The sequence below is a fragment of the Podarcis filfolensis genome (genome assembly GCF_964270895.1).
Source record: "Podarcis filfolensis genome assembly, chromosome: 5".
Lineage (NCBI taxonomy): Eukaryota > Metazoa > Chordata > Lepidosauria > Squamata > Lacertidae > Podarcis > Podarcis filfolensis.
The window spans coordinates 11,076,774-11,102,898 of record NC_139608.1 but is presented as its reverse complement, the minus strand read 5'-3'; the positions used below and the strand labels follow the sequence as shown (position 1 = coordinate 11,102,898).

At 44.2% G+C, this 26,125-nt stretch overlaps 1 protein-coding gene across 4 annotated transcripts in view; it reads left to right on the top strand.

The window, feature by feature from the left end:
* The window catches only part of KCNMB2 (potassium calcium-activated channel subfamily M regulatory beta subunit 2), a 311,462-nt gene that overhangs the window by 108,056 nt on the left and 177,281 nt on the right, over positions 1–26,125 (top strand). The window contains exon 2 of one of the 4 annotated variants that reach the window (XM_083613578.1): positions 19,199–19,243. The exons of the other annotated variants lie outside the window; for them this stretch is intronic. Coding sequence (XP_083469704.1) covers positions 19,199–19,243 — 45 coding nt within the window. The remainder of the gene's footprint in view (positions 1–19,198; positions 19,244–26,125) is intronic. 4 annotated transcript variants of the gene reach the window in all.

Sequence of the window (26,125 nt, the reverse complement as noted above, 5' to 3'; positions counted from 1 at the left end):
TGGCCAGGGAAGCATTTAGGTTTCAAAACAAAAAAATAGACAACCTTCAGGGATGAACTTCACTGATCATGCTTGTGTAAAGAAGATTGCGTTCATTTTACAAACTGTTATGTTTCATCATTGCTTTGCCATTCATGTGTGTGGTCCTACACATAACGTAAAGGATCACACACTGGCCCAAGGCATTTGCAGCCTAAAATTTAACAAATAGGAGACAACACAGGATTTGTTTAAATTTTGAACATGCCCAAACTAAAAATGTGTCAAACACCCATAGACCTGTCTGTTCCTCCTTAGAAATTTTGCAAAGAATGCATCTGCAAAGAACATTTCAACAATTTTCAGAAATTCCACCCAGACACTATTTGCTTACAGCAGGCTCACACACACACACCCCTTCTGTCTTGCACAAGCACCCACGCCCCCTCCCATATCCAGGGCCAGTTCCTCATTCATAAAAGGGAAAGCAGTGGTCTTGGACCAGATCAGAGTTCTTAGCACAATCCCATAGCTACTGTATGAACATACAATTTTGGTCTGCAAATTTATCTTTCTTCCTTCGATCATACAAATAATGATAATGTTCTACCAGATCTAGCTGCAAAGTCTGTAAACTCTCACTGATTCATTTAATATTGTAATTCATCTTCATTGTTATATATTGGCCATGTCGTTAGCTGAAAACGAGGGAGCTGCCCATCTTAGCAGCAGGTAGGAGGAGTGAGCTCATGAAAGGAATCATCTTTTCCAAGAACCCCAAAGGATGGGGGTGGATACAATAGATTCCTGTGCAATTCAAAGTACTTATTTTTAGTATGTTAGGGTTGCCATATGTACACAATTTCCCAGAAATTATTGGGATTCGGCCGTTGGCAACAGTGTCCAATCGGGAAAATCCAGACATATGGCAGCCCATATTAGGAGTGTAGATTTCGGCAAATTTACTTCAAAATAGTTCAAAGCTCAACAACTTTTGTGTCCGGATTTTTACTTTTTGAAATATGGCAACCCTATAGTACGTGCCCTAAGGGACATATTTTGCCCCCATGCAATGGGTCCTCCTTCTGCCACATGGGAATAAGGCTTGCCCATGATCATTCCAGATTTTGCTCTCCTCACAACCAAGCATGGAACCAATTAGGTCCCAACATTGGAAATCCCCTCCTCCCCCCAAAAAAAAATCTTGTAAGGGGTGTGCAAAAATTTTGGTGTCCCATTCATCTTTATTCTCTCTCTCTCTCTCTCACTCTCTCTCTCTCTCTCACACACACACACTCACACTCACTCACACACACACACACACACACATGAGAGCCAGTGTGATGTAGTGGTTAAGAGCAGTAGACTCGTAATCTGGTGAACCGGGTTGGCATCTCCGCTCCTCTACATGCAGCTACTGGGTGACCTTGGGCCAGTCACACTTCTCTGAAGTCTCTCAGCCTCACTCACCTCACAGAGTGTTTGTTGCGGGGGAGGAAGGGAAAGGAGAATGTTAGCCGCTTTGAGACTCCTTTGGGTAGTGATAAAGTGGGATATCTTCTTCTTTATATGCAGCTATTTCATTAAAAAAGCAAAGCAGTTTACAAAAATAATACATAAAATCATGTATTAAAACCATATAAAAAAAGACAACAATTAATCATTGTGGAAATGTGTATTCTCAATTGCCTGCACAGGCCTGGTGGAACAGAAAAGTTTTCAGCAGTTTCTAGTCATTGAAACAGAAAGCACCTGCTGTCATCACAGCAGCACATGTTTTAAGGAGATGCTGAGAATCTAGGCACAAGCTCTGAAAGTTTCCTGCAGCCCACAGACCCCCACCCCACCCCTCACAGAGAGAGATGCAGTCTTAGATTCAAGCCCATGGCTGTCTGCACAACACTGGTTATTTATATGCATAGCCCATTGTGGGATAAATTCAGGGGAGAGTGGTGGCTCACAATAGGGACCACTCCCTAGATGGACGAACAGACAGGGAACAGAGGAGGCTCTCACACAGGCAGTCAAGGTACGTGTCTTTATTAGTAAGAGCTAATAAAGTTGCAGGAACGTTGGTGGCGCTATGGTCTAAACCACTGAGCCTCTTGGGCTTGCCAATCAGAAGGTTGGCGGTTCGAATCCCCATGACAGGGTGAGCTCCCATTGCTTGGTCCCAGCTCCTGTCAACCTAGCAGTTCGAAAACAAAACAGTGCAAGTAGATAAATACAGTGGTACTTCTAGCTACAAACTTACTGTATTTTTCACTCCATAAGACGCACCAAGTTTTCGGAGGAGAAAAACAAGAAAAAATTATTCTGAATCGCAGAAGCCAGAACAGCAAGAGGGATCACTACGCTGCATCCGCCCCATAAGACGCACACACATTTCCCCTTACTTTTTAGGAGGGAAAAGGTGCGTCTTATAGAGCGAAAAATACAGGGGTCCGTTCTTAACCTGAAACTGTTAACTAGAGGCGTGCTATTGCTAATGGGGCCTCTTACGATTTCTGTTCTCGTCCTGGGGCAAAGTTCTCAACTCAAGGTAACTCTTCCAGGTTAGCAGAGTTTGTAACATGAAGCATTTGTAACCTGAGGCGTTTGTGACTCAAGGTATCACTGTAGGTACCGCTGCGCCAGGAAGGTAAACAGCGTTTCCGTGCGCTCTGGTTTCCGTCACCGTGTTCCATTGCGCCAGAAGCAGTTTAGTCATGCTGGCCACATGACCCGGAAAGCTGTCTGTGGACAAATGCTGGCTCCCTCAGCCTGAAAGTGAGATGAGTGCCACAACCCCATAGTCGCCTTTGACTGGACTTAACCATCCAGAGGTCCTTTACCTTTTTTTTTAGCTTCAATAAAGCTGCAATGTGCAACAGCAGGGCGCCTCTGGGCTAATGCTCCAAAGAGTGAGAGCACTTTTACAGCAAAATCCAGCAGATTACATACTTTTGCTTACAGCAGGCTCACAAACCCTCCTTGCACAAGCACCCATTCCCCCTCGCATATCCAAAACCAGTTCCTCATTCTGTGTTCTGTAGCCTGATCTGTCTCTGACCAGATCTGTGGTTATCAGTAGCTGATGTTTCAGCTGCCCACACATTTCCTATGGCCTATTAGGAGTTGTTTTTCACTTCAGACCCCTGAGTTCACTCCCTGGTCATGTACTTTATAAAATGGTTACCCAAACTATAAATGGTGTTCCTTATGCTAAGGTGAATACTGACTGGCTTATATCTCCGTCTTCTCCTAACACCATCTTTGGCTGCCATCTTTTGGTTGGCAAGAACGTTTGCGTATGAAATGTGAGCCAGTTGCATCACGTTCACAGTGACTAACCTGATACCCACGGCAGCCTTTTCTTCTCCCAGAGATGTCCTGCAAGTGCAAAATAAATAAAACATCAAAAAGTGCACAGCCAAATTGAATAATTTCCAGTGAATTTGTGGAAGGTCTAAAATAAAGATACACAAAATTAATATCAATAACAGCAACAAGTCCCTAAGCAATCCTCCAGTCTAAGTGTCTGTTCAGCAGCCCTCTGCTTTTGTAGTTGGAGTCAGTCCGGGCCCCTCTCTCCCAAGCCAGGTGGGAAAAGGCCTGCAAGGCAGGGAGCAGGTCTTCCAGGACTCACAGCCAAGATGGTCTCTGGCCTCTTCAGCAGTCTTAGCTTTTGTAGTTGGAGTCAGTCAGGGCCCCACTGATATTCCAGTATATACCAAAGTTCCAGTACTATCAGAGGAAGATTGAGGAGGTTCCCTCTCCATTTTCCTGCATGATTTTATACACCTCTATCACGCCCCTCTTACTTGCAATTTTCCAAAACTTTTCTCTTTGTTATTCTGTAACCTCTGTGCAAAGCATGGGCACTTGTTGTTAATTATGTGGCAATCAGCAACACAATATAATCCTTCACAGTCCACAGTGCTACTGTGAGTTATACTTGGAATAGCTCAAGGAAGATAACATTTTTTCTCAGGGAGGGGAGAACCCTGGCCTTTGAAGGACAGAGAAGAATGTGTCTGAAAAGGCAAGTGCCTTCTCCTATAGAGGGGGAGAAATCAGTTGTCAAAATGTCATGCTGTTTTGACTTTGTAACAAATGAGGAAGAAGTTTATAAAGTGCGAGGATGAGGATATGTTCAACTTTGATTTACATTTCCTCGTGATTTTCTGCACTGCAGCCATGGGGAAATATAAAATTAAATACCCCCAGCCCTTCTTCTTCAGTACAGCAGGTAAATTTAAGCTGCTTGTAAATCCTCTGAGAGCAAACTGCAGCAGTCTGCTGGGTGTGTAAGGGATACAGCCGTTTCTCAGGTAACCTGGTCCTGAGTAGTACAGTGGTGCCCCGCAAGACGAATGCCTCGCAAAACGAAAAACGCGCAAGACGAAAGGGTTTTTCGGTTTTTGCGTCGCTTCACAAGACGATTTTCCCTATGGGCTTGCTTCGCAAGACGAAACGTCTTGCGAGTTCTTGCGAGTTTGTTTCCTTTTTCTTAAAGCCGCTAAGCCGCTAATAGCCGTGCTTCGCAAGACGAAAAAACCGCAAGACAAAGAGACTCGCGGAACGGATTAATTTCGTCTTGCGAGGCACCACTGTATAGCGACTTATATGTTAGTATCAACACCTTGAACTTTGCCCAGTAGCAGGTTGGCAGCCAGTGCGAATCCTTCAAGCCAGGTATTATTTGCTGGCAGTAGTTTGCCCCCACAAGCACTATTTAATACCTTGCACCTTTCTGAACCAATACATGAAAGAGCCATCCTTCAAAATTTGAACTTCTCCAAATTTTGCAGTGCAACTTTCCAGCCAAGTACAGTGGTACCTTGGGTTAAGTACTGAATTCGTTCCGGAGGTCCGTTCTTAACCCAAAACTATTCTTAACCTGAAGCACCACTTTAGCTAATGGGGCCTCCTGCTGCTGCCACACCACTGGAGCACGATTTCTGTTCTCATCCTGAAGCAAAGTTCTTAACCCAAGGTACTATTTCTGGGTTAGCGGAGTCTGTAACCTGAAGCGTCTGTAACCTGAAGTGTATGTAACCTGAGGTACCACTGTAATGTGTAGAAAAATGGTTTCTATAAAGGGAAATCGCTTTGCAAAGTGGTGTATATTAGGCAAAATTGCCTAACAAAAATGTGTATATTTAGGAGAGATTTGCACTAAAATGCATGTGAAATTTCATGAGTTCTCTTATTTTAAAGAATTGCAAACCAATGCAGAAATGTTGAGAACTGAACTTTAGGATTTGGAAAATGAGAAACAGGGAGAGAAAGCAAAATTGGCAGACTCACCCTTCTTTAGTGAGACCTTATCACTGATCTTTTAAAAAGGCATGTTATGCTGAGTCATGCGAGTGATCCATCTAGTTCAATATTGTTGAACTACACTAGGAGTAGTTCTCCATGATTTCAAAAAGGCATGTTTCCTAGCCCTACCTCCAGATGCTGGGGATTGAACCTAGAACTTTCTCCAGGCAAATCATGTGCTCTACCACTGATCTATGTGTTTCCCACAAAGGAAGGTCCGAACGTGAAGTTCTGTAATGGTGGACAAATATTTCTGAAATACAGTTTGCCCACTCAATATCGACTCTGCAATGTGCAGCTGAAAAAGAGCCCAAGGTACATTCTAAAAGGCACACTTGGTTCACATGGAAGGATAACTGCAACTTTTGTCTTAACCCCTCAGTCGGATCCCTTAGCTGGTGCTTCACCCTGGAAAAGGCCCAGCCATGTGATAACCTACAGTCTTCTCCTCTGCCCTAAGAACTTTCCAACAACTCACAAAGGAGCTCCAGTTCTGCACTGGAGCACACGGGATTTCCTTGAGATCCTCAAATGTAACTAAGTTTGATGGGCAGATTTCTCAGGCCCTAGTTCAGATTCTTTTTTCTTTTGTGCTGACAGTGGTTCTTCCTATTTCTTCCCCTTCTCTCCCCCCTTCCCCCAATCTCACTCCTTGCCTTTATAAAAAATAGGGAGATTTTTCTCTTCCATTGCCTATAATTAAGGTTTCATTCATCCATTCCCATTTCCAATCCCAACGAAAATTATATATCACGAAAATTGGCATCTTAGAAGTAAACCAAAAGGAGGGAAAAGACGATAGAGAGGCATGCTTGAACTATCCAGCTGTTCTGCCAATCATCCCATGCAGTTAAACGACTCATTCTCCCTATGGAAAGTCTTCATATTTGTGTTAAAGGAAACAATAGATCATGCAGAAAAGAAAAAAGCAATCACATGCTGTCACCTTGAGAAATTCATCTTTTTCTTGCCATTAAAACGTGGCTCTTTTCTGTTTAAATTACTGTTTTGTTTTTTGTTTTGTTTTGTTTTGTTTTTTGTTTTGTTTTGTTTGTAGGCAACGGTCCTTTGGACATCACAAGGAATCAAGGATGTCCCTGATATTACAAAACAGATCAAATGCTACTTACTATCATTGTGTCTGGATATCTGTATTCTCTGTTTTGCCTTTCTCCTTTGACCATTGCTCATTGTTATATTTGACCACCAGTGATTACCCGGGGGTGGGGGGAGAGAGACTACACCTATGGCTAGCTGAAACAATGAATGCCAACTCTGATTCCAACTAAATATCAGGAATAACTTTCAGACAGCAAGACGTGTCTGACAGGTCTCCCTTGGGAGGTTGTGGACCCTCCTCACTGGAGATTTTAAAGCAGAAGTTGGATGGCTATCTGTCATGGATGCTCTGGTGAGATTCCTGCCTTGCAGGGGGCCTGGACTCAATGACCCTCAGGGTCTCTTCTAACTCTGCTATTCTATGATTCTATGACTAAGCTCAGAGATGATATGCTTCTGAATACCGGTTGCTGGGAATCACAAGTGAGATCCAGCCTCGTAAGTTTGTCACAATCTCAGCCTCAAGTTAGAAGAACATGCATGCCCTTTCTCTTGCTGTATAGCAATTTGACTGGCAGAGGAGAAATCTGCACCTATGTACAGTGGTACCTCGGGTTACAGATGCTTCAGGTTATAGGCGCTTCAGGTTACAGACTCCGCTAACCCAGAAATAGTACCTTGGGTTAAGAACTTTGCTTCAGGATGAGAACAGAAATCACGCAGCAGCGGTGCGGTGGTGGAAATGGGAGGCCCCGTTAGCTAAAGTGGTACCTCAGGTTAAGAACAGTTTCAGGTTAAGAACAGACCTCCAGAACGAATTAACTTCTTAAGCTGAGATACCACTGTATCCAGGAGCAAGTCCACTATCCCTGGTCTGTCTCTGACACACTGTGGAAAAAGAAAACATGATCTAGGAGCAGAGAGGGTGTTGAATAACCAAAGGCAAAACGCAATTCAAGCAATACAACTCTAAATTGTAATAGAGGGAAGTGAGCATACAGCATAGATACTCCCATAATATACCTTAGCATTTATTGCCTCTTGGAAGTGTGTGGATGATTCCATTTGCTGCATAAATGGCTTCTGGATCTAAACTTAATAATGTCTTACTGCATTCTGTCCTATATATGAAATGCTGCATCAAATGTATTTTCTTTTAAGTGTCTTAAATGACTGAGTCACTTGCATTTTCATGGAATTGTTTGCTTTTCTCATCTGTAACTGCAATGGTAGGTACAGTAAGTCAGAGTTTCTGCCCTATATTTGTTCATTCCCTGCCTCTTTATCTATCCTTCTATAGCTTGATTCTAAAACTACATTGATATTTATTGTCTCTTTGAGCTTGTGTGTGTTGGGAATTCCACTTAGGAATTCTTTTTGGCAATGACCATATTCCATAGGGACGTTCTCCTGATAAAGATTTATTGAACTGCACGACTAAAGCAACTTCGTGTTCTTGCAGAGCTTTGGTTCATTTCAATTGAGTCTGTGCAAGGGAACTTGCTGGTGGGTTTTGCCCAGTCCCTACACAGCTCCCTCTAAAAGCAAACCCAACTGCTGACTGCCAACAAGACTGTAATAATAATAATAATAATAATAATAATAATAATAATAATAATTCTATTATTTATACCTGGCCCATCTGGCTGGGTTGCCCCAGCCACTCTGGGCAGCTTCCAACACATATAGATACATAATAAAACTTCAGACGTTAGAAACTTCCTGATACAAGACTGCCTTCAGGTTTCTTCTAAAGGTTGTTTAGTTATTGTCTTGACATCTGATGGGGGGCGGGGCATTCCATAGGGCAGGAGCCACTACCAAGAAGGCCGTCTGCCTGGCTCTCTGTAGCTTCACTTCTCACAATGAGGGAACCACCAGAAGGCCCTTGGAGCTGGACCTCAGTGTCTGGGCTGAATGACAGGGATGGAAGCGCTCCTTCATGTATACATGGCTGAGGCTGTTTAGGGGTTTAAGGTCAGCACCAACACTTTGAATTGTGCTCAGAAACATACTAGGAGCCAATGTACAGTAGGTCTTTTAGGACTGGTGTTATATGGTCCTGGCAGTCGCTCCCAGTCACCACTCTAGTTGCCACATTCTGGATTAGTGGTAGTTTCAAAGGTAGCCCCATGCAGAGTACATTGCAGTAGTCCAAGCGGGAGATAACCAGATCATACACCACTCTGCTGAGACAGTCTGCAGGCAGGTAGGGTCTCAGCCAGCGTACCAGATGAAGCTGGTAGATTGTAGTGAAAATGGGGCCACTGAAAAACATAAGGGAGTTATCAGCATGCTCAGAGGAACTCAGACATTTGCAGAGGTAAAATATGTTTAGGGGAAAGAGAAACTAAGTAGCACCCACCTCGGGAAATTACTATCCCAAAGTACTATATAATACTGACTCTGTACATGAGAGGTTCCATTTAACTGTCAAAGAAACATGGCCAATTAGACCGCTCTGCCAAGGCAGCATTTGTCCAACTCCGTCCTAAACACATAAATGAATATTTCCAGAGAAATAAAAATGCTCTTCTGATATGTCTCCAAATAAGGGTGACTGAGTGAGTTACACTGTAGGACCTATACTCCTCTGGGGAGTGTATGTGGATAGATACCACAGACACCTGTGATAGCATCAATTAACAGGCTTTGGATTACTTTTGACTCCATTAAGTTCCAGCTGAGACACAATTAAAGCTAAGCTTGCCAAGAAGGTTCTTGGGCACTTGATACAATATGTTCAGGCAATAAATTTCACTGGCATAAGTTTTGGTCTTAAAAAATATACCTGCCTTCGATTCCCAAAGTGCTTATTTGGCCTGTTCTAGAATGCTCTAAAATGATGGTAGACAGCATCTTAAAAAGCAGAGACATCACCTTGCCGACAAAGGTCCATATTGTTAAAGCTATGGTTTTCCCAGTAGTGATGTATGGAAGTGAGAGCTGGACCATAAAGAAGGCTGATGGCCAAAGAATGGAAGCTTTTGAATTATGATGCTGGAGGAGACTCTTGAGAGTCCCATGGACTGCAAGAAGATCAAACGTATCCATTCTGAAGGAAATCAGCCCTGAGTGCTCACTGGAAAGACAGATCCTGAAGCTGAGGCTCCAATACTTTGGCCACCTCATGAGAAGAGAAGGCTCCCTGGAAAAGACCCTGATGTTGGGGAAGATTGAGGGCACAAGAAGAAGGGGATGACAAAGGACGAGATGGTTGGACAGTTTTCTCGAAGCTACCAACAGGAGTCTGACCAAACTGCGGGAGGCAGTGGAAGACAGGAGTGCCTGGCGTGCTCTGGTCCATGGGGTCACGAAGAGTCGGACACGACTGAACGACTAAACAACAACAAAATGATGGTGGAAGCTATGAACATGAGTTTGACCAAACTGCGGGAGGCAGTCGAAGACAGGAGTGCCTGGCGTGCTCTGGTCCATGGGGTCACAAAGATTCAGACACAACTAAATGACTAATCAACAACAAAATGATGGTGACCTAATCAGATGTGTCCTTCAACGATTAACAAGCAAAAGCACTGAGGAGGTCAGAAGATGCTTAAAAGCCAGACCCCCTTGGATGTAAGACATGAGCCCATGATTCTCAAAAAGTGATCTTGAACTTGAAGCAAGTGGAATCATTTGGTGTTAAAAAGAAAGGCAAAAAATGTTGGGTGCCTTCAACAACTGAAATTCAGCCAGTGGAGGGGGTGTATTTGATACACTAAGGTTTGATTTGATTACTTTTAATTAAAAAATAAAAAAGCTGCTGGAGATGTGACAGGGATAACGCTTCCCTAAAACATGTTTGTACAATGTCCTACATGGAAAAAAACATTGGCAGAAGGTAATAGAGACAATCAACAATACTGTACAAGCAGAAGTGCTTTGGCGGGACCTATTTGCAATTGGCAGGCACCTTCCTGGAAGGTGGTGAATTGGTAGGGAGCATGGTACATACCTGTTTTTTTCCAAAGCAAAAAACAAAAGCTGGTCCCTACTGACTCTACCTGTGTAGGTACCTAGCTCTTCTCATTGTACAGAGTCCCTGGCTCACAGTACGTTAACACTGGAGGCGGACTCACTTTCTTCTCTATGCCCTGGCTATCCCCCTGCAGGCGGCAGGAGGGATTTATGGGTTTCTCTGCAGTAAGTTTTTTGGGGGACGTGGGTGGCGCTGTGGGTTAAACCATGGAGCCTAGGATTTGCCAATCAGAAGGTCGGTGGTTTGAATCCCTGCGACGGGGTAAGCTCCCGTTGCTCGGTCCCTGCTCCTGCCAACCTAGCAGTTTGAAAGCACAAAGTGCAAATAGATAAATAGGTACCGCTCCAGCTGGAAGGTAAATGGCGTTTCCATGCGCTGCTCTGGTTCACCAGAAGCGGCTTAGTCATGCTGGCCACATGACCCGGAAGCTATACGCCGGCTCCCTCGGCCAATAAAGCAAGATGATTGCCGCAACCCTAGAGTCGGCCACGACTGGACCTAATGGTCAGGGGTCCCTTTACCTTTACTTTTTACTACAGTAAGTTTAGAAAGGGCTGGCATTTCATAAGCTTTGAGAACCCATTTGGACATGATGATAAGCTAACAGGAGCAGAGTGCGCAGTCGACTTCTGCTTCCACTCCCAGCACTTCTCTGTCATGCCTGCAATCTACTTCTCTCCTCCAGATATCTGTACCAGACATAACTTAAATTAAGCAATTTAACTGTCTCCACTTTCAGGAGTTTACAGCCCTCTAAATTACAGGTCGTTCAGAAGGCAGCAGTCTGGATTTTAAGTAGGTTGGATCGCAGAGCACCTATTAAACCCATCCTGCATGAACTTCAGAATTTGCCATTTTTTGCCCCTAACTTAGGAGTTGCCAGCTTTGAAACTGGCCTGTGTGGCTGACCCCTTTAAAAGTCGTTCGAACCACAGCAATTAGAAGGTGAAACTATTTAGCTCCACCCTTTGAAAAAATTATCCTGCTGATTTCTGCATATCAAAACTATTAAAAGGAAAGGACCAGGCCAGGCTGGTTGTTGTTGTTGTTGTTTGCTTAGCCAGTTGGCAACTCCTTTTGCAGGTGCATGTGCTGATGTTGAACTCAGCATACATCAGTAGCAGTGTGGGGAGGGTGGAGGCATAAAACTGCCCTCCCCCGTGGCATCGCTGCTGCTTACCTGGAGGGGGGACTGGGCACCTGCAAGTTCCAGAACTGCACAGATGCACAAGCAGGAACACTGGACTGTTCTGCTGGTGGGTCCATGCAGAAGTGACCTCACAGACACCTGGCCCCAGCTCAGCCCTGTCCAGGTAAACTGCAGTGACACTGTTCACTTTTGCTGCTGGCTTGGTTTTCTTTTGTTTTGTGTTTCATGCTTAGGCTCTGTGGTTTGTTTCTTATTCTCTGTGTTAAAGGTAGCTGACATGACTTTTTACCATATGTGGTGGGAATGTAGAGAAATTACAAATTTTTGGGAAATGATGTATAATGAGTTGAAGAAAATGTTTAAATTAACATTTGTAAAAACAACCAGAAGCACTTTCGTTAGGGATTGTAGGAAAAGACCTGCCAAGGAAAAGAAAGAATTTATTTATGTATGCTACAACGGTGGCAAGAGTCTTAATAGCACAAGGATGGAAGAATGAGGAAATCCTGGCAAAAGAACAGTGGCAAGAGAAATTGATGGACTGTGCAGAATTGGTGAAATTGACATACAAACTGCGAGACAAGGACAACTGTGACTTTAAAGAAGAATGGGAACTTTTTACAAACTATTTAAAAAAAAAACAAAATGAATTGGACTCCTTGGCAGGTTTTAAATAAACATACACAAATGTATTGATTGTTAACATAACAAAGAGATAATTTAAGGATCTTTACAATTTTACAATATGCAGAGAATAACATGTGTTGAAAAATCAGAGAAAGGAGCTGAGGGAAGTTTGGGAGGGAGGGTCTTTTTTGGGGAGGGGGAAAATGGGGAAAATAATGAAGATGATATGTTTTGATAATTTGTTACGTTGAAATTCTTAATAAAAATTATTATTATTTTTTAAAAAGGTAGCTGACATGTTGCCCTCCAGGTTGGACTACAACTCCCATCATCCTTGACCACTGGCTGTGCTGGCTGTGGCTGATGGGAGGCGGAGTCCAGCAACATCTAAAGCGTACTATGTTCCATTCCTAACCTCTGTGATGGTCCCTAATGAGCGGAAAGGCAGCATATACCTTTCGCCAACAAAAAAACAACGTATCCCTTGGTGCTGCAATCATTCCACCGTGAATCTTTCAGCCCAGATCTGAAAGACAGTCTGCTCTGAGTCAGCAGGCCTAAAGCTTCAAGGCTTCCAAAAAAAAAGCACCACTGAGGAAGTTCTGTAAAACTGCTTCAGGGAAAAAAAACCAGAATTGAAATGAAGATGCATACCACTGTTTGCAGCGGCAGACCTTTATACTATGCCGCCCTGTGCGAGGCCAACATTTGCCCCCCCCCCCTCCATCTTTGGGAAGGAGGTAAGAAGACTCTAGGACCCTGTTAGAGCCCTCGTGTTTCCTTCCGAAAGCCCGGCAAGCTCTTATCAGGCTTTAAGAAAGCACCTTCCTGGACTGCCGCTGCCCTGCTTGCACTGCCCTAAAGTCGCCTCTGACTGTTTGAGTGATCTTTAGCAGCATGTAGCCACCTGTAAACAGCCACCCATAAAACGCTGCTGTTACAAAAGGCAGTAACCAGCTAGTCACCTTTTGCTTAAGGCTGTCTCTAGCTAAGCTTTGGAGTCAAGTGCTCGGACCAACGTGGGTCTTTCTAGGGCTTTACAGTGAAGATGGATTTGGGTCCCTCCTGTGCTTTGCACCAATATACTCCCTGCCTCTGTATGGAAGTGAGAGACGGACCATAAAGGCTGGTCGCCGAAGAATTGATGCTTTTGAATTATGGTGCTGGAGGAGACTCTTGAGAGTCCCATGGACTGCAAGAAGATCAAACCTCTCCATTCTTAAGGAAATCAGCCCTGAGTGCTCACTGGAAGGACTGATCCTGAAGCTAAGGCTCCAGTACTTTGGCCAGCTCATGAGAAGAGAAGACTCCCTGGAAAAGACCCTGATGTTGGGAAAGATGGAGGACACAAGGAGAAGGGGGCTACAGAGGACGAGATGGTTGGACAGTGTTCTCGAAGCTACTAACATGAGTCTGACCAAACAGCGGGAGACAGTGGAAGACAGGAGTGCCTGGCGTGCTCTGGTCCATGGGGTCACGAAGAGTCGGACACGACTAAACGACTAAACAACAACAACTCCCTGCCCCTCTCTCTCTCTCTCTCTCTCTCTCCCTCCCTCCCTCCCTTGCTCTCTTCCAGTCTTGTTTCCTCTCTGCTTCCTGAGAAGGCTTGTTTATACCCTTGAGCAAATACTCCTAAATTTCAGAGTCAAATGGCAGTGTGGGATTAGAAAGACACAGCGAAACAGCTGGATTTGAAGTGGCACATGGCAGGTGTACCCGTGTTGTTTGTTCTGAATTGATGTGAAGGGGTGCACTGGGGACTCTTAAGCAGCCAGTTAGCAGTAAACAGTCGGTATTGTTTGGAAAGAATTAGAGGGTAGGTGATTTGTCTCTGCCTCTCAGGGCCGAAGCACACATTCCAAAGTAAATGGTGCTGTGGTCCAAGATGGTAGCCCTGTGTTAAGATCCTTCGCAATATCTTGTTTAACTTAACCTGTTTGTTTGTTTATGTTTTTATGTTACACACTTTGTGTTTATATGTTGTATGACATGTCCGCTTAAGTTACAGTGATACCTCAGGTTACAGAAGCTTCAGGTTACAGACGCTTCAGGTTACAGACTCCACTAACCCAGAAATAGTGCCTCGGGTTAAGAACTTTGCTTCAGGATGAGAACAGAAATCGTGTGCCAGCGGCAGGAGGCCCCATTAGCTAAAGTGGTACCTCAGGTTAAGAATAGTTTCAGGTTAAGAACGGACCTCCAGAACGAATTAAGTTCTTAACCTGAGGTACCACTGTACTTGGTAGGCGGTGTTGTGGCCAGGCCTTCGGCCCCACAGTGATCCGGCCAGAGGAGGTGATCAATGCCCTCCTCATCACTGTTTAGCCATGTCCAGGGGTGGCCCTCACTGGCCACTCAGTGCTGGCAGGGGGCGTGGCCACAGGGACATTTAAACCACGGCATAGCCCTTCACTGAATCTCCCATCTACCCACCCTCTTTTTATGCTTTGCTATGATATGACCTTGCTTTGGACAAATGTCGGCCGCCATATTTTTGGGGCCGGGCAGGAGTTCTTTCCACTTGGCAAACTGGGTCCAGACATTTGGTTTTCGCCTACCTCATAGCAGTCATTGCAACTTTGTGAGATTAGGCATTGGGTAATAATAATAATAATAATAATAATAATAATAATAATAATAATAATAATTCATTATTTATACCCCACCCATCTGGCTGGGTTTCCCCAGCCACTCTGGGCAGCTTCCAACAAAATATTATGGTCTGTTAAACATTAAAAGCTTCCCTAAACAGTAAGTCTTTGTTTAGATGGAGGGGAGGTTGTAGCCTCTGCCTGCCATCCTCATTAGGTTTATACGAAGCCCAGGTGGACATTCAGTTATGCACCGCTCCTGTGCTTTGCAGATTAGAATCTTTCTTGCCCTGTGCATTTTGATTCATAACCTGACATTTCAGTGTTATTTATTACAAGATGGATGGGCATTTTGGTCGCAGCTGCATATGCCCAAAGGACTGGAGCCAGATGATAAGGCTATCTTCTTCCAAAGATATTTCTGCAGGCAATGGTGATGCAGAATGTAATATTACATATCTTGAGATGAAACTTTTTTCATTAACGAGGTCCCATGCTTAGCCATGCTGAAAAAGTTTCACTCGTCTGTGCAGTCTGTGTTTTTCAAGATCGGAGCTGCGGTAGATATTTTAGATAGCCAAGTGGTTAGACTTGTTGCAAACTGGTAACGAATGTAGGGTTAAACTCTTTTAACTCTTTGATTCATTGTTTTTCCAAATGGTGCTGATTCCCCCTGGAACAATCTGATATTGGCGATGCAGGGTGACTGCTTATCTATTTTGTTTTATTTCAAGTATCTATGAATTGCTTGCTTGTTTATTTATTTTTAAACATTTTCATCTTGCTCTTCGGCACTTGCCCGCACACCCATAAAGCAGTCAGAAAATCTTACAAATGTTACTCCTAAAACAGGCCCTGCCTTCGTATTTGCATTCTAAAAGAAATGACACAAAAGGAAAAGGAATTGGGAGGGAGGAGGAAAAAAGAAATGTCAGACAGTTGAAGGAACAGGAGTGGAGTTGGGACAGGCTGTTGAATGGACCATTGATAAGGCCATGCTTATGTCAGTGTATCAGCCTGCATCCCTGTACAGTGGTACCTCGGGTTACATACGCTTCAGGTTACAGACTCCGCTAACCCAGAAATATTACCTCGGGTTAAGAACTTTGCTTCAGGATGAGAACAGAAATCGTGCTCTGGCGGCGCGGCAGCAGCGGGAGGCCCCATTAGCTAAAGTGGTGCTTTAGGTTAAGAACAGTTTCAGGTTAAGAACGGACTTCCAGAATGAATGAATTACTTAACCTGAGGTACCTCTGTATGTGGCAACTATTGATGGGGCAGAAATTCAGCGCAATTCACTTTTTAATAGAACCCTCCTTAATTACCCATTTCTGAAACAGCTTGCAAAGGAAACACACTCAGCCTTCAACATTCACACGCCTCCAAATTTTGCGATGCACTTTGGCAACAAAAAAGATTCGTACAAAAACACCCATGTTAACAGAAAATGTACATATCGATGCATAGGTCAGTATAAACAACATAGAAAAATACATTGCATGCAAAAACGTGTACGTTAGCCAGAATACACACTAAAACGGTAACAAATTTTGTGAGGACTTTTAAAAATATTACAAACTGATGTAGAATGTGGTGAGGTGAAAAAATGGGGAAAGGAGGAACTGGACTGGACAGATTTATCCATCCTTGGTGACAAGAAACTTTTACAAGAGATTTAAACTGGTACGAAACAAAGCAGGACAGTTTTGCCTTCATCCTAGGCCCCTTTTTAAGATGAGATGCCTGGGGCGTTATGTTCAATTGAAGCTTTCCCCCTTCTTAGTCACTCTTCTGTGTCAATGTCATATATATTTTTCAGCTGCAGGGGGAGGGGGACTAGATATGAGTACAACCTCTTCATAAACCATCTATAAGTGACATCAGGATTTAATACAGCGCTCTGTTAAAATTTTTATGTCTCAAAATTTGAAAGACCAAAGGATAAAACCCTTTAGTGTTGACTTTGTAATGTGCTGTACGCTCTCTGTCTCTCCAATAAGGCTGGGAAGAATGCGCTGTAGACCAGGCATAGGCAAACTCGGCCCTCCAGATGTGTTGAGACTACAGCTCCCATCACCCCTGACCACTGGTCCTGTTAGATAGGGATGATGGGAGTTGTAGTCCCAAAACATCTGGAGGGCCGAGTTTGCCTATGCCTGCTCTAGACCTATCTGTGTGGGCCCCTGGAGGCTTTCCCAGGCCACAGCCCTCCCTAGCCCTGCGGCCCACCCTGGAGCACTCCCAGAATGCAAACCTGATGTACAGACCCACCCCAAGCAGGCTGTGTTTGACACCCGTGAATGGTTAACCCAAGTTACAATGTACCTCGGGGTATTCTATTTGGTGCTCTTCAGATGTTCTGGACTTCAGCTCCCATGAGCCTCAGCTAGCATGGCCAGCGGTGAGGGATGATGGGAGCTGTAGTCCAGCAACATCTGGAAGGAACGCCTGTTGTACGTGATTTATATTTTTTGCCTTTCCTGTCAGGCAATATATGTTGTGGGGATTATTTCTGTAATGCTTTAGTCGTCAAAAATGGCCGCCATCCCTAAAGAGTCTCAATCTGTACCTGTCTGAACTTTTTATAATAATTTATTTTCGTCAGCTAATCCATTTAAAAAAACAAGACCGATAACTGACAGCTACATCTGTGGTCATTCAGCTGTATTTATAACGTATTCTTTAAAAGGGTAAGAAGAGTTTCCAACCTATTATGTATGCTTCTAAGGCCCTGCCCATCAAAACCACATGTCTTTAGGGGAGCTTTGCTGGAGTTAATTGCATATAAATTGAAGCTGAAAATTACTTTCTTAAAGGTAAATCTGCACAGCCAGCATCAATATTTACATATCAAACACCCTCCTTTTGCTAAATTCTCCATAGAGTAATTTTGTCTGGAGGACCTTGTTCAGCCAAAATGTAACTTGCAGGAAGAAGACTGTCACTCTGAGCCACTTTCAGATGAGAAATCCTGCCTGGTAAATTGTAAAATAAGCAGATCTCACACTTTTTAATTTTTGCATGTAGTATTCTCTTATAGCCTGGTGAGATGGCTATTGCAGGTGACAACTGATGGAAGAGCAGCCTGATGGAATCAAATCCTTCTCCAACTTTCTTATAATTAATTTCCTGTGACTTGAAAGTGCAGTAAGATATATGGGAACTCAGTTAATTAACAGATAGGGAATATATTTTTCCTCTTCCATTATTTTTATGGGACAGTGTCTGCTGTAGCTCAGTGGTAAAACATCTGCTATACATGCAGGACGTCTCAAGGTCAATCCCAGGTGTCTCCAGGTAGGAGGGCGAGACTCCCTGAAATCCTGGAAAGCCATTGCCAGTCACTGTAGACCAGAGTTTCCCCAAGCTTGGGTCTCCAGCTGATTTTGGACTACAACTCCCATCATCCCAAGCTAGCAGGACCAGTGGTCAGGGATGATGGGATTGTAGTCCAGAAAGAGCTGGACTGAAGTTTGGAAACCCCTGCTGTAGACAATGCTGGATCAAGGTTCTGAAGCATCTTCCTGTGTTCCTATGACCACTGATAGATCTTTGATGTACACTATGAAGGGAAAGGACTGTGACTCAGTGGTAGAACATGTGATATACATGAAAAAGGTCCCAATTTCAAGACTCTGCATCTCTAGGCACAGCTAGGAAAGACCACCTAGAGGCCCAAATTACTGCAAAGCAGCTGCCAAGCATTATGTAATTTGAAAAAAAAATACTGAACTAGAGGACCAAGGGATGTGATGCACTATAGGGCAGGTAAACCACAGGTGATATAGGAAGCTACTTCATACCAATGCAGATCATTGGTCTATCTTTCTTAAAATTGTTAGAGAAGCATGAATGAATTTCACAAAGGGAGGTTGGGTAGCTGTGGTGGTCAAAGGACCATGGCTCATTGAAAATCTGCCTATCATTTCCCCAGGATTTCAAGCACATCTCTATTTCTAAAGCAAACTGATACACTTTATTTTGCCCATCCTCGTAGCATGGCTTAACTGGGATCTAAAACCCAGGTCTTGTTAGTTTCTGTTTGCCACTGAGCAGCTGCTTAGAGTCACAAGGCTCTGTTTACATTCCAGAGACATTCCAGGCTATTGGAAGTCTCATGGGAGAGGAGACGGATGTGACATTACTGGTTTCCTGTTCCTTTGTTGTTCAGTTGCTCTCTGCTTTCATAGAGAGAGGATGTTTTTTGTCTGCGTAGTTAAGAAATAAAACTCTTTACAACGTAGCCCACACCTCTCGTCTCTTTCCTGTGCTGGATTCTCTGCTGAATGGGGGAACGTGCCTTGGAGCCTTATCAAAGGCTCAGGTCGTTAATTACACGTCGGGAGGGCGATTCCAAAGGCTCGGCCGGAGGAAGATGAGCTTTATCAGCTTGGCCGAGCGGAGATCCCGACAGTTCTCCCAGGTCCAGGTCCTCTGGGCTCCATCACGGACATCTTCATAAGGACTAGTAACTTACAATTTCTTGTTTTCTCTCTGCAGACTCATCGAAGACAATGAGCCTTGCCAAACCCTGAGTAGTAAACTGTAAGTGTGATTAAGCACATAGTCAAGGGATGAAAGAAATATTTTTATTTCGTCCAACTGTTAAAACCTAACAAAAACCCTTTCTTGACACAGATTCTCTTTCCCTTGGTTTCTAGAGCTGGAGCAGCTTGTGGTTGCAGGGCAAGGACATTTATCTTTTTCTCAAGGAGAAAAAGAACTTCCTGGGTACATATCCTACTGTACTGTCCTGAGTTTTACCTACCATGATCCCCCAGCCACCCCAAAGAATCCTGAGAATTGTAGTTTGTTGAGGGTACTAAGAATTCTTAGCAGCTGCCACTCCCCTTCACAGAATCATGGTCACCGGGTTGCATCAACACTCAACAAGTTTGTGGAATGATGCAAAAGCCCTTCTGTCAAATCCTCTGAATACAGAGATGCCCACAGCTGTGTCCTGAAACGTGAGCCAAAACTGTGGCTGCTGATGCATTGTTAAGGTGCCACCCTCCCTAGGCTATATCAGTCCAGAAGGACAGGCACACCCACTGTCCTTAGTTCCTGCATCTCTTTATAGATTATGCACAATAATTCACTCAGCAAAATTATTAGTCTGGAACAGACATTGCTTTGAAGGCCATCTGTAGGGCCAGCTGCTGGGAAGGGACAAGTTTACAAAGCAGGTTGACGTCCTATTGCTCTTGTGGATGAAAGAGATGGTTACTACCATCCTGGCTGGTGCCCTCTGGGATAAGAACAGTGGAAAGTGGGAAACCAACAGTACGTGGAGCCAGAGCCAGTAAGAGGTAAAGGTAAAGGTAAAGGGACCCCTGTCCATTAGGTCCAGTCGCGGATGACTCTGGGGTTGCAGCGCTCATCTTGCTTTATTGGCCGAGAGAGCCGGCGTACAGCATGACTAAGCGACTTCTGGCGAACCAGAGAAGTGCACGGGAATGCCATTTACCTTCCCGCCAGAGCGGTACCTATTTATCTACTTGCACTTTGACATGCTTTCAAACTGCTAAGTTGGCAGGAGTAGGGACCGAGCAACGGGAGCTCACCCCATCGCTGGGATTCGAACCACCGACCTTCTAATCAAGCAAGTCCTAGGCTCTGTGGTTTAACCCACAGCGCCACCTGCCAGTAAGAGGTAGAGCCAACTAATTCTGCACCCTCCTCCCTGCTGAGTTCTACAAGGGCAGGAATGAGACCAATGCCTCATTCTCACAGCAGTTCATTCCATTTCCTTGATATTTCCTTCACTGTTAATCTCCACCTTATACAGTGGTACCTCGGTTTTCTAACGTAATCCGTTGTGGAAGACCGTTCGAGTTCTGAAATGTTCAAAAACCAAAAACTCAACAGCTGACAGCTAGACCTCAGGATCTTGCATTCAATGGAAGCTGCGTGGCATGTTCGACTTCCAAGGCATGTTCGAAAACCAAAGCACTTGCTTCCGGGTTTACGGAGTTCGTAAACCAAAATGTTCGTCGACGTTCGAAAACCGAGGTACCACTGTATTTGACTTTTCACATGATATAAAACCCACTTCCAGAAAACTAACAGAATACAATGCATGCTTAGCACTCATTTCTGTGTTATTTGATTCGGGGGGGTGGGGGATGTCCATTAATATCTTAATCCAGAAAATCATGGGAGTAAAATGACAAAATTGGGGGCAGTAGATCTGCGTATAGTTATTTGCTGCCATTTTCATGGGGAAACAGAAGCACACATGTGCAGAAAGGGTAGGGGAGCAGCAACTTTGTCCAGTGAACTTGGTTGTTGATGTGAATGAAATGCAGTACAGCTTGCCAGTATGTTGGCCATAAAGTTCTACATCAAAACCGAAAGGAGCATTAGAGAACAGGTCATATGCATTGTTGTCGTTGGCTTCTGTCTGTCTCAACAAACAATGGAGGAGAGCACATTTGGGGGTGAGGGCAAACTGTTGGAGAGCTACAGCACCTGTTGTAGCCATGTTGACCAATATGGGAGAGATATGTTTTGTTGCAGCTGGGGCAGATGACGGCATCCGGTTGTGCTGCTGCAAATGCAGCATGGCGCTTCTTCTCTCTGCACTCCTCCCAGCAGTCGTTCATCCTCTGGTCACTGCTGCGAATGTACAACCTGTCTCTCTCCAGGCACTGTGGTCGTCTGCAAGGATTCTCACATGGTGGGGTTGGTGTTGCCAGCCTTCATGCCTCATTTAGAGACCTCTTTGTAACACAGAGTTGGTCTGCCAATGAGTCTGGTGCCTCAAGCCAGTTCCCCCTAGACTCCAGGAGCATTTGCTTGGGGATCCTGCCACCTTCAGTTCTGTGGACATGACCAAGCCAGCGTAGACGTCACAGAGATAGCAGTGCAAATAAAAACTAATATTCCCTGTGTCTGGATGCACTATAAAGGAGGAGGACTGGTTGCAATTAAGGAGGGAGGCAGGTGGGGCTGGCTGATTGCAGACTCAGGTTGGTGGGGTGCCATTCACCCTAATAGAGCATCTTCCACTGGTTACTACAAGGTCATTGTTTAGAATGAGCTTAGCTGCTAAGTGATGTCCAGGGTCTGTTCCCTCTTGGAAGTAGTTGGTTTTGCACATGACATTGTGCAGGAAGGAGAGGAAAAGAGAAACAGATTGAGCACAAGTGACTGACTCCATCTTAACTTGCTTTTTTCTGCAATTGCTCTTTTGGGGTGTTACAAAACATTTAACACTGTGCTGCTCGACCAAAACATAGCTTTTAGCAAAAGACTTGCCTGTACAGCAAGCAGGCTACTCGGCTTAATTAGCACATTTGGTTAATTAGCAAAGGGAAGGCAGACAAAAACTTGCAAACAGCCAAACAAACAAAGAGAGGGAGAGGGAGAGAGGAAGAAATGAACTGCTTTTTACTCTAGTAGTGTGGAGCATCCTTCTACTTTTGAAGGAATCCAAATATGAGAACGGCTGGTCAGAGTTTCTGGTGCAATGAGTTCCACGTACCTGAGGGAGTTTGGGCTTACGTTTCCTTAAGAGCATCCCCTTCCCTTCCTATGCTGCCTGGGGAACCACTTTTGAAACTGAGTGAAATTTCAATGGTAGCCTGTGATGATGGCATACAGGCAGAGCTTGCTACTCATAGCAGGAGCGGGACTGGCTCAGTGGAAGAGCACTACAGGAAGGGTCATAGCTCAGTGGTGCAGTGTTTTGCATGCGAAAGGTCCCAGGTTCAATCCCATCATCTCTAGGTAGGGCTGAGAACATCCCCTGCCTGAAAACCCAGACAGCCCCTGCCAGTCAATATGGACAATGCTGAGCTATGTGGATTGATGGTCCAAGTTAGTATAAGGCAGCTTCCTGGACCACAGGAAGGTCCTAGTTTTAATCTCTGGCATCTCCAGGTAAAGCAGTCCTGGGCCAAATATCACACACACACACGTTTTCATGGAACCATTTGTCCCTCACAAAAGAAGGATTTCTGGCAACTTATTTGTGTGTATGGGGAGACAAATTCTAATAATTTTGAGGAGACCTGTCATTGTTTACAGGCTAGAAGAGGGTTTGTTCTTCTTTTCCTGCAAAGAAGTGTTCCTTCTCAATTTTGAACAATGCAGCCTCCTTTTTAAGGGTGTTTCTTGGTCAACTGCAATGGCTACTCCATTGACCAAAACAAAAAAGAACCCCCTCTGCTCTCCCACCAACACCGGTCACTTTCCCTCCCCTAGAAATTATTCAACATCATTGGGCCCTCCAAAGTTATTCCCATTTCTTGAGGCTGTTTTTGTACAGCTCCCAAACTCCCCAAACTGGTGAAATCTGGGCTGAATACTTTGGGCCCAGTGTAAAGGACCAGGTAAAGTAAGGGACATGAAAGACCACCCGAGACCCTGAAAGTTGCTAACAATCAAAGTAAACAACCATGAGCTAAGATGGACAGAATAGCCAGCCTATTATAAAGCTGCTTCCTGATGTTCCAACGGGTTGGGAGTCAAACATTTCACTGGGCATGCATACATTTAGCCCATGCCTAAAACAGTTATTTGGACACCAGCCATTGTTTCAACTTTCAATATTGGTTGCTAAATTTATATTCTGCTTACTTGCCAAAATGGCACCTAAGCAGTTGACACGTATAAAACTGATTATAAATGACATGCTTGCTAGTTTTCCAGCAAGTGCCAAATGAAAGGCAGAAACATCATTACTTTGCAGTGATTGTCCGTGTCCCTGATAACCATCCATCACTACCTAATAAAGCTTTTTTTGCAAACAGGCAGGAGTATCAATGGTTTCTTGGTCCAGGTTAAAGGTTTATCTAAAGTAAGAGCAGCCAATGTATATGCAGGACCGGATATTATATTTGCCAGTGACCGTTCTGGATTCTCTCTCAAAGCAATATACCCTTGTTGTGATGAGGATAGTCAACATGGTGTGATGTAACCTGAGGTATTGCAAAAGTTCATAACAATCCTTCAGCATGCCCAATGGGTAAGGATGGTGGGAGATGAAGTCCAACAACTTCTGGAGAGTATCACATTGCATTACTCCTGGACTATAGTAATCAACACTGTTAGGCCAAGAAATTGCCCAAACAGCCACCCAGTTTGGATGTTCAAAGACCCACAGAAAAGGTAAAGGTAAAGGACCTCTGACAGTTAAGTCCAGTCACAGACAACTCTGGGGTTTCGGCACTCATCTCGCTTTACAGGCCGAGGGAGCCGGCGTTTGTCCGCAGACAGTTTTTCCAGGTCATGTGGCCAGCATGACTAAGCTGCTTCTGGTGCAATAGAACACCGAAACCAGAGCAGCACACGGAAATGCCGTTTACCTTTCCGCCGGAGCAGTACCTACTTATCTACTTACACTTTTTGGTGTGCTTTCAAACTTCTAGGTTGGCAGGAGCTGGGACAGAGCAACGAGAGCTCACCCCATCGCAGGGATTCAAACTGCCGACTTTCTGATCGGCAAGCCCAAGAGGCTCAGTGGTTTAGACCACAGCGCCACCCGCGTCCCTCTCAAAGACCCACAACACTCCTGAAATCTCTGAACAATGAAAGTGCAGGAGAATGAAGTCTGAGTCATGATGCGCCTTTCACGGGGAGTCAATTTTAGCTGCGGCTATAAGTTTCCAAAGGGAGCCAAGATGGCATAGCCTATTATATCCCAAACTTACTCATCCATGGGCTGATGGTTCCAGCTTTCATTTCACAGTGCCCAATGTCCAGGTAGCAGATGTCTCTTACCAGTGAAGCCTAACTGAAATTTCCACCCACAGCTGAGTTAGTCAGCACAGCTGCCAACGCTTTTATATTCCTGTCCTGCTTGGGTTTGTGGGTTGTTGTTTTTCAAGCCCAGGTGTGCAATGAACCATGACATATTTGAGGATGTTGCATCAGAAAGCTTCAGCCAGGCATCTCTCAGGAGGTCCAAGCAGTTGCCCTTTCAGGTGATAGATTCTCTCCCACCTAGTTTCTTTGCATGGTCTTTTTTTATTATTGGACGGGGCAGAGTACATCCTGTGAAAGTTTCTTCTTCCTACATTTGCAATGTTAATTGGCTGGCACTGCTATGGATCCAGGGATATGAACAAATGTGTCAGTGAGGCTCTAGAGATGAAACACATCTTTTATATACAGAAGATCCCAGATTCAAATCCTGGAATCTCCAAAAGGCATGGAAATATTTGTCAATTTCCATTCCATTTATTTCTAATCTTAAATTCAGTTCTCCACATTTTTTCCAGTACTTGAGTTCCTGTGTCTTTTTAAAAACCTCACAATTTTAGCAGTTTAGTGCAAATTTCTCCTAATAAGCACATGCTCCTGTGTGGTTTTGACTAATATTAACATTTTTTGCAAGCAATTTCCCCATACATAATGCATGCTTGTGTATTATTTTCATTAATATCTTTATGCACACTTTCCCCTAAAATATGCATGCTTTGAAACATTGTTTGGTTGGATAACTACACTGCAAAAATTTTTTGGTTCTCCCATTGTTTTGGACAGTGTTTGCTGCATATAACTGCCTTGAATACAAAGTGATCCAATTTCCCTCCACATCCCTAAGCTTCATTTAAAAAAAGATTAGGTAGCAAGTGATGTGGTGGTTGGAGGGGAATGATCCTGTCTGAGACCTTGGAGAGCCACACCCATTTAGAGTAAGCAAAACTTCCTATATCTAAAGAGGGAGGAAGTGTATTCTTCCTACTTCCCATTCCCTATCTCTTTGAGCAGTCTCTGGAAATTTCTAAGTTTCCCCATGCAATTTCCCACCTACTGGGATGCAATTACCACAATTCACTAACAAATTCTGTACTTAATTGCAAAACTGAGCCGTGCCCAACATTCTCGAAATAGCCATTGATTGTATCTTCCCCATATGACCCAGAGATACTGCGACAAAAGCAGCTTGTCTGAACATTGTCAACGAAATTTTCATTTCCAATTGGCTCTTCCTTAATAAGCTTGCTATATGAGGGCTAAACAGGCTGTTAGCTCCTTCCTTTTAGCAATCATTTCCCCAAGAGTTTTTCACTCGGCTTAGCCTTTGGCTTGGGTGTGATTTAGAAACATCATCTCAGCAACTTTATTATCTCCTGCCCAATATTTCATCACTCTTGCCCTCCCAACCGAGCCTTAGGTGTATTGATATTTTAAAAAGGCTTTGGTTGGCAGGACAAGGCCTTTAAATTATTGCAGGGAGATTAGACAGTTCCTAAAGTAACAACTAAAATAATGTTCTGCGGTGCTTGGCAGAGTTTGCTATGGGGCACCAGGATCTCTGCTATGATGACACCAAACTCAGCAGCATTGTCAGAAAGTCAACTAAATCTAATTCCTGGTATGATGATGGACCCTGTGAGATGGCTGGCAGCTGGACTTGGGTAGATCATCCCAAAAAATACAACCAGATGAAGGCATTTGATTGGGGAGGGGGAAAAC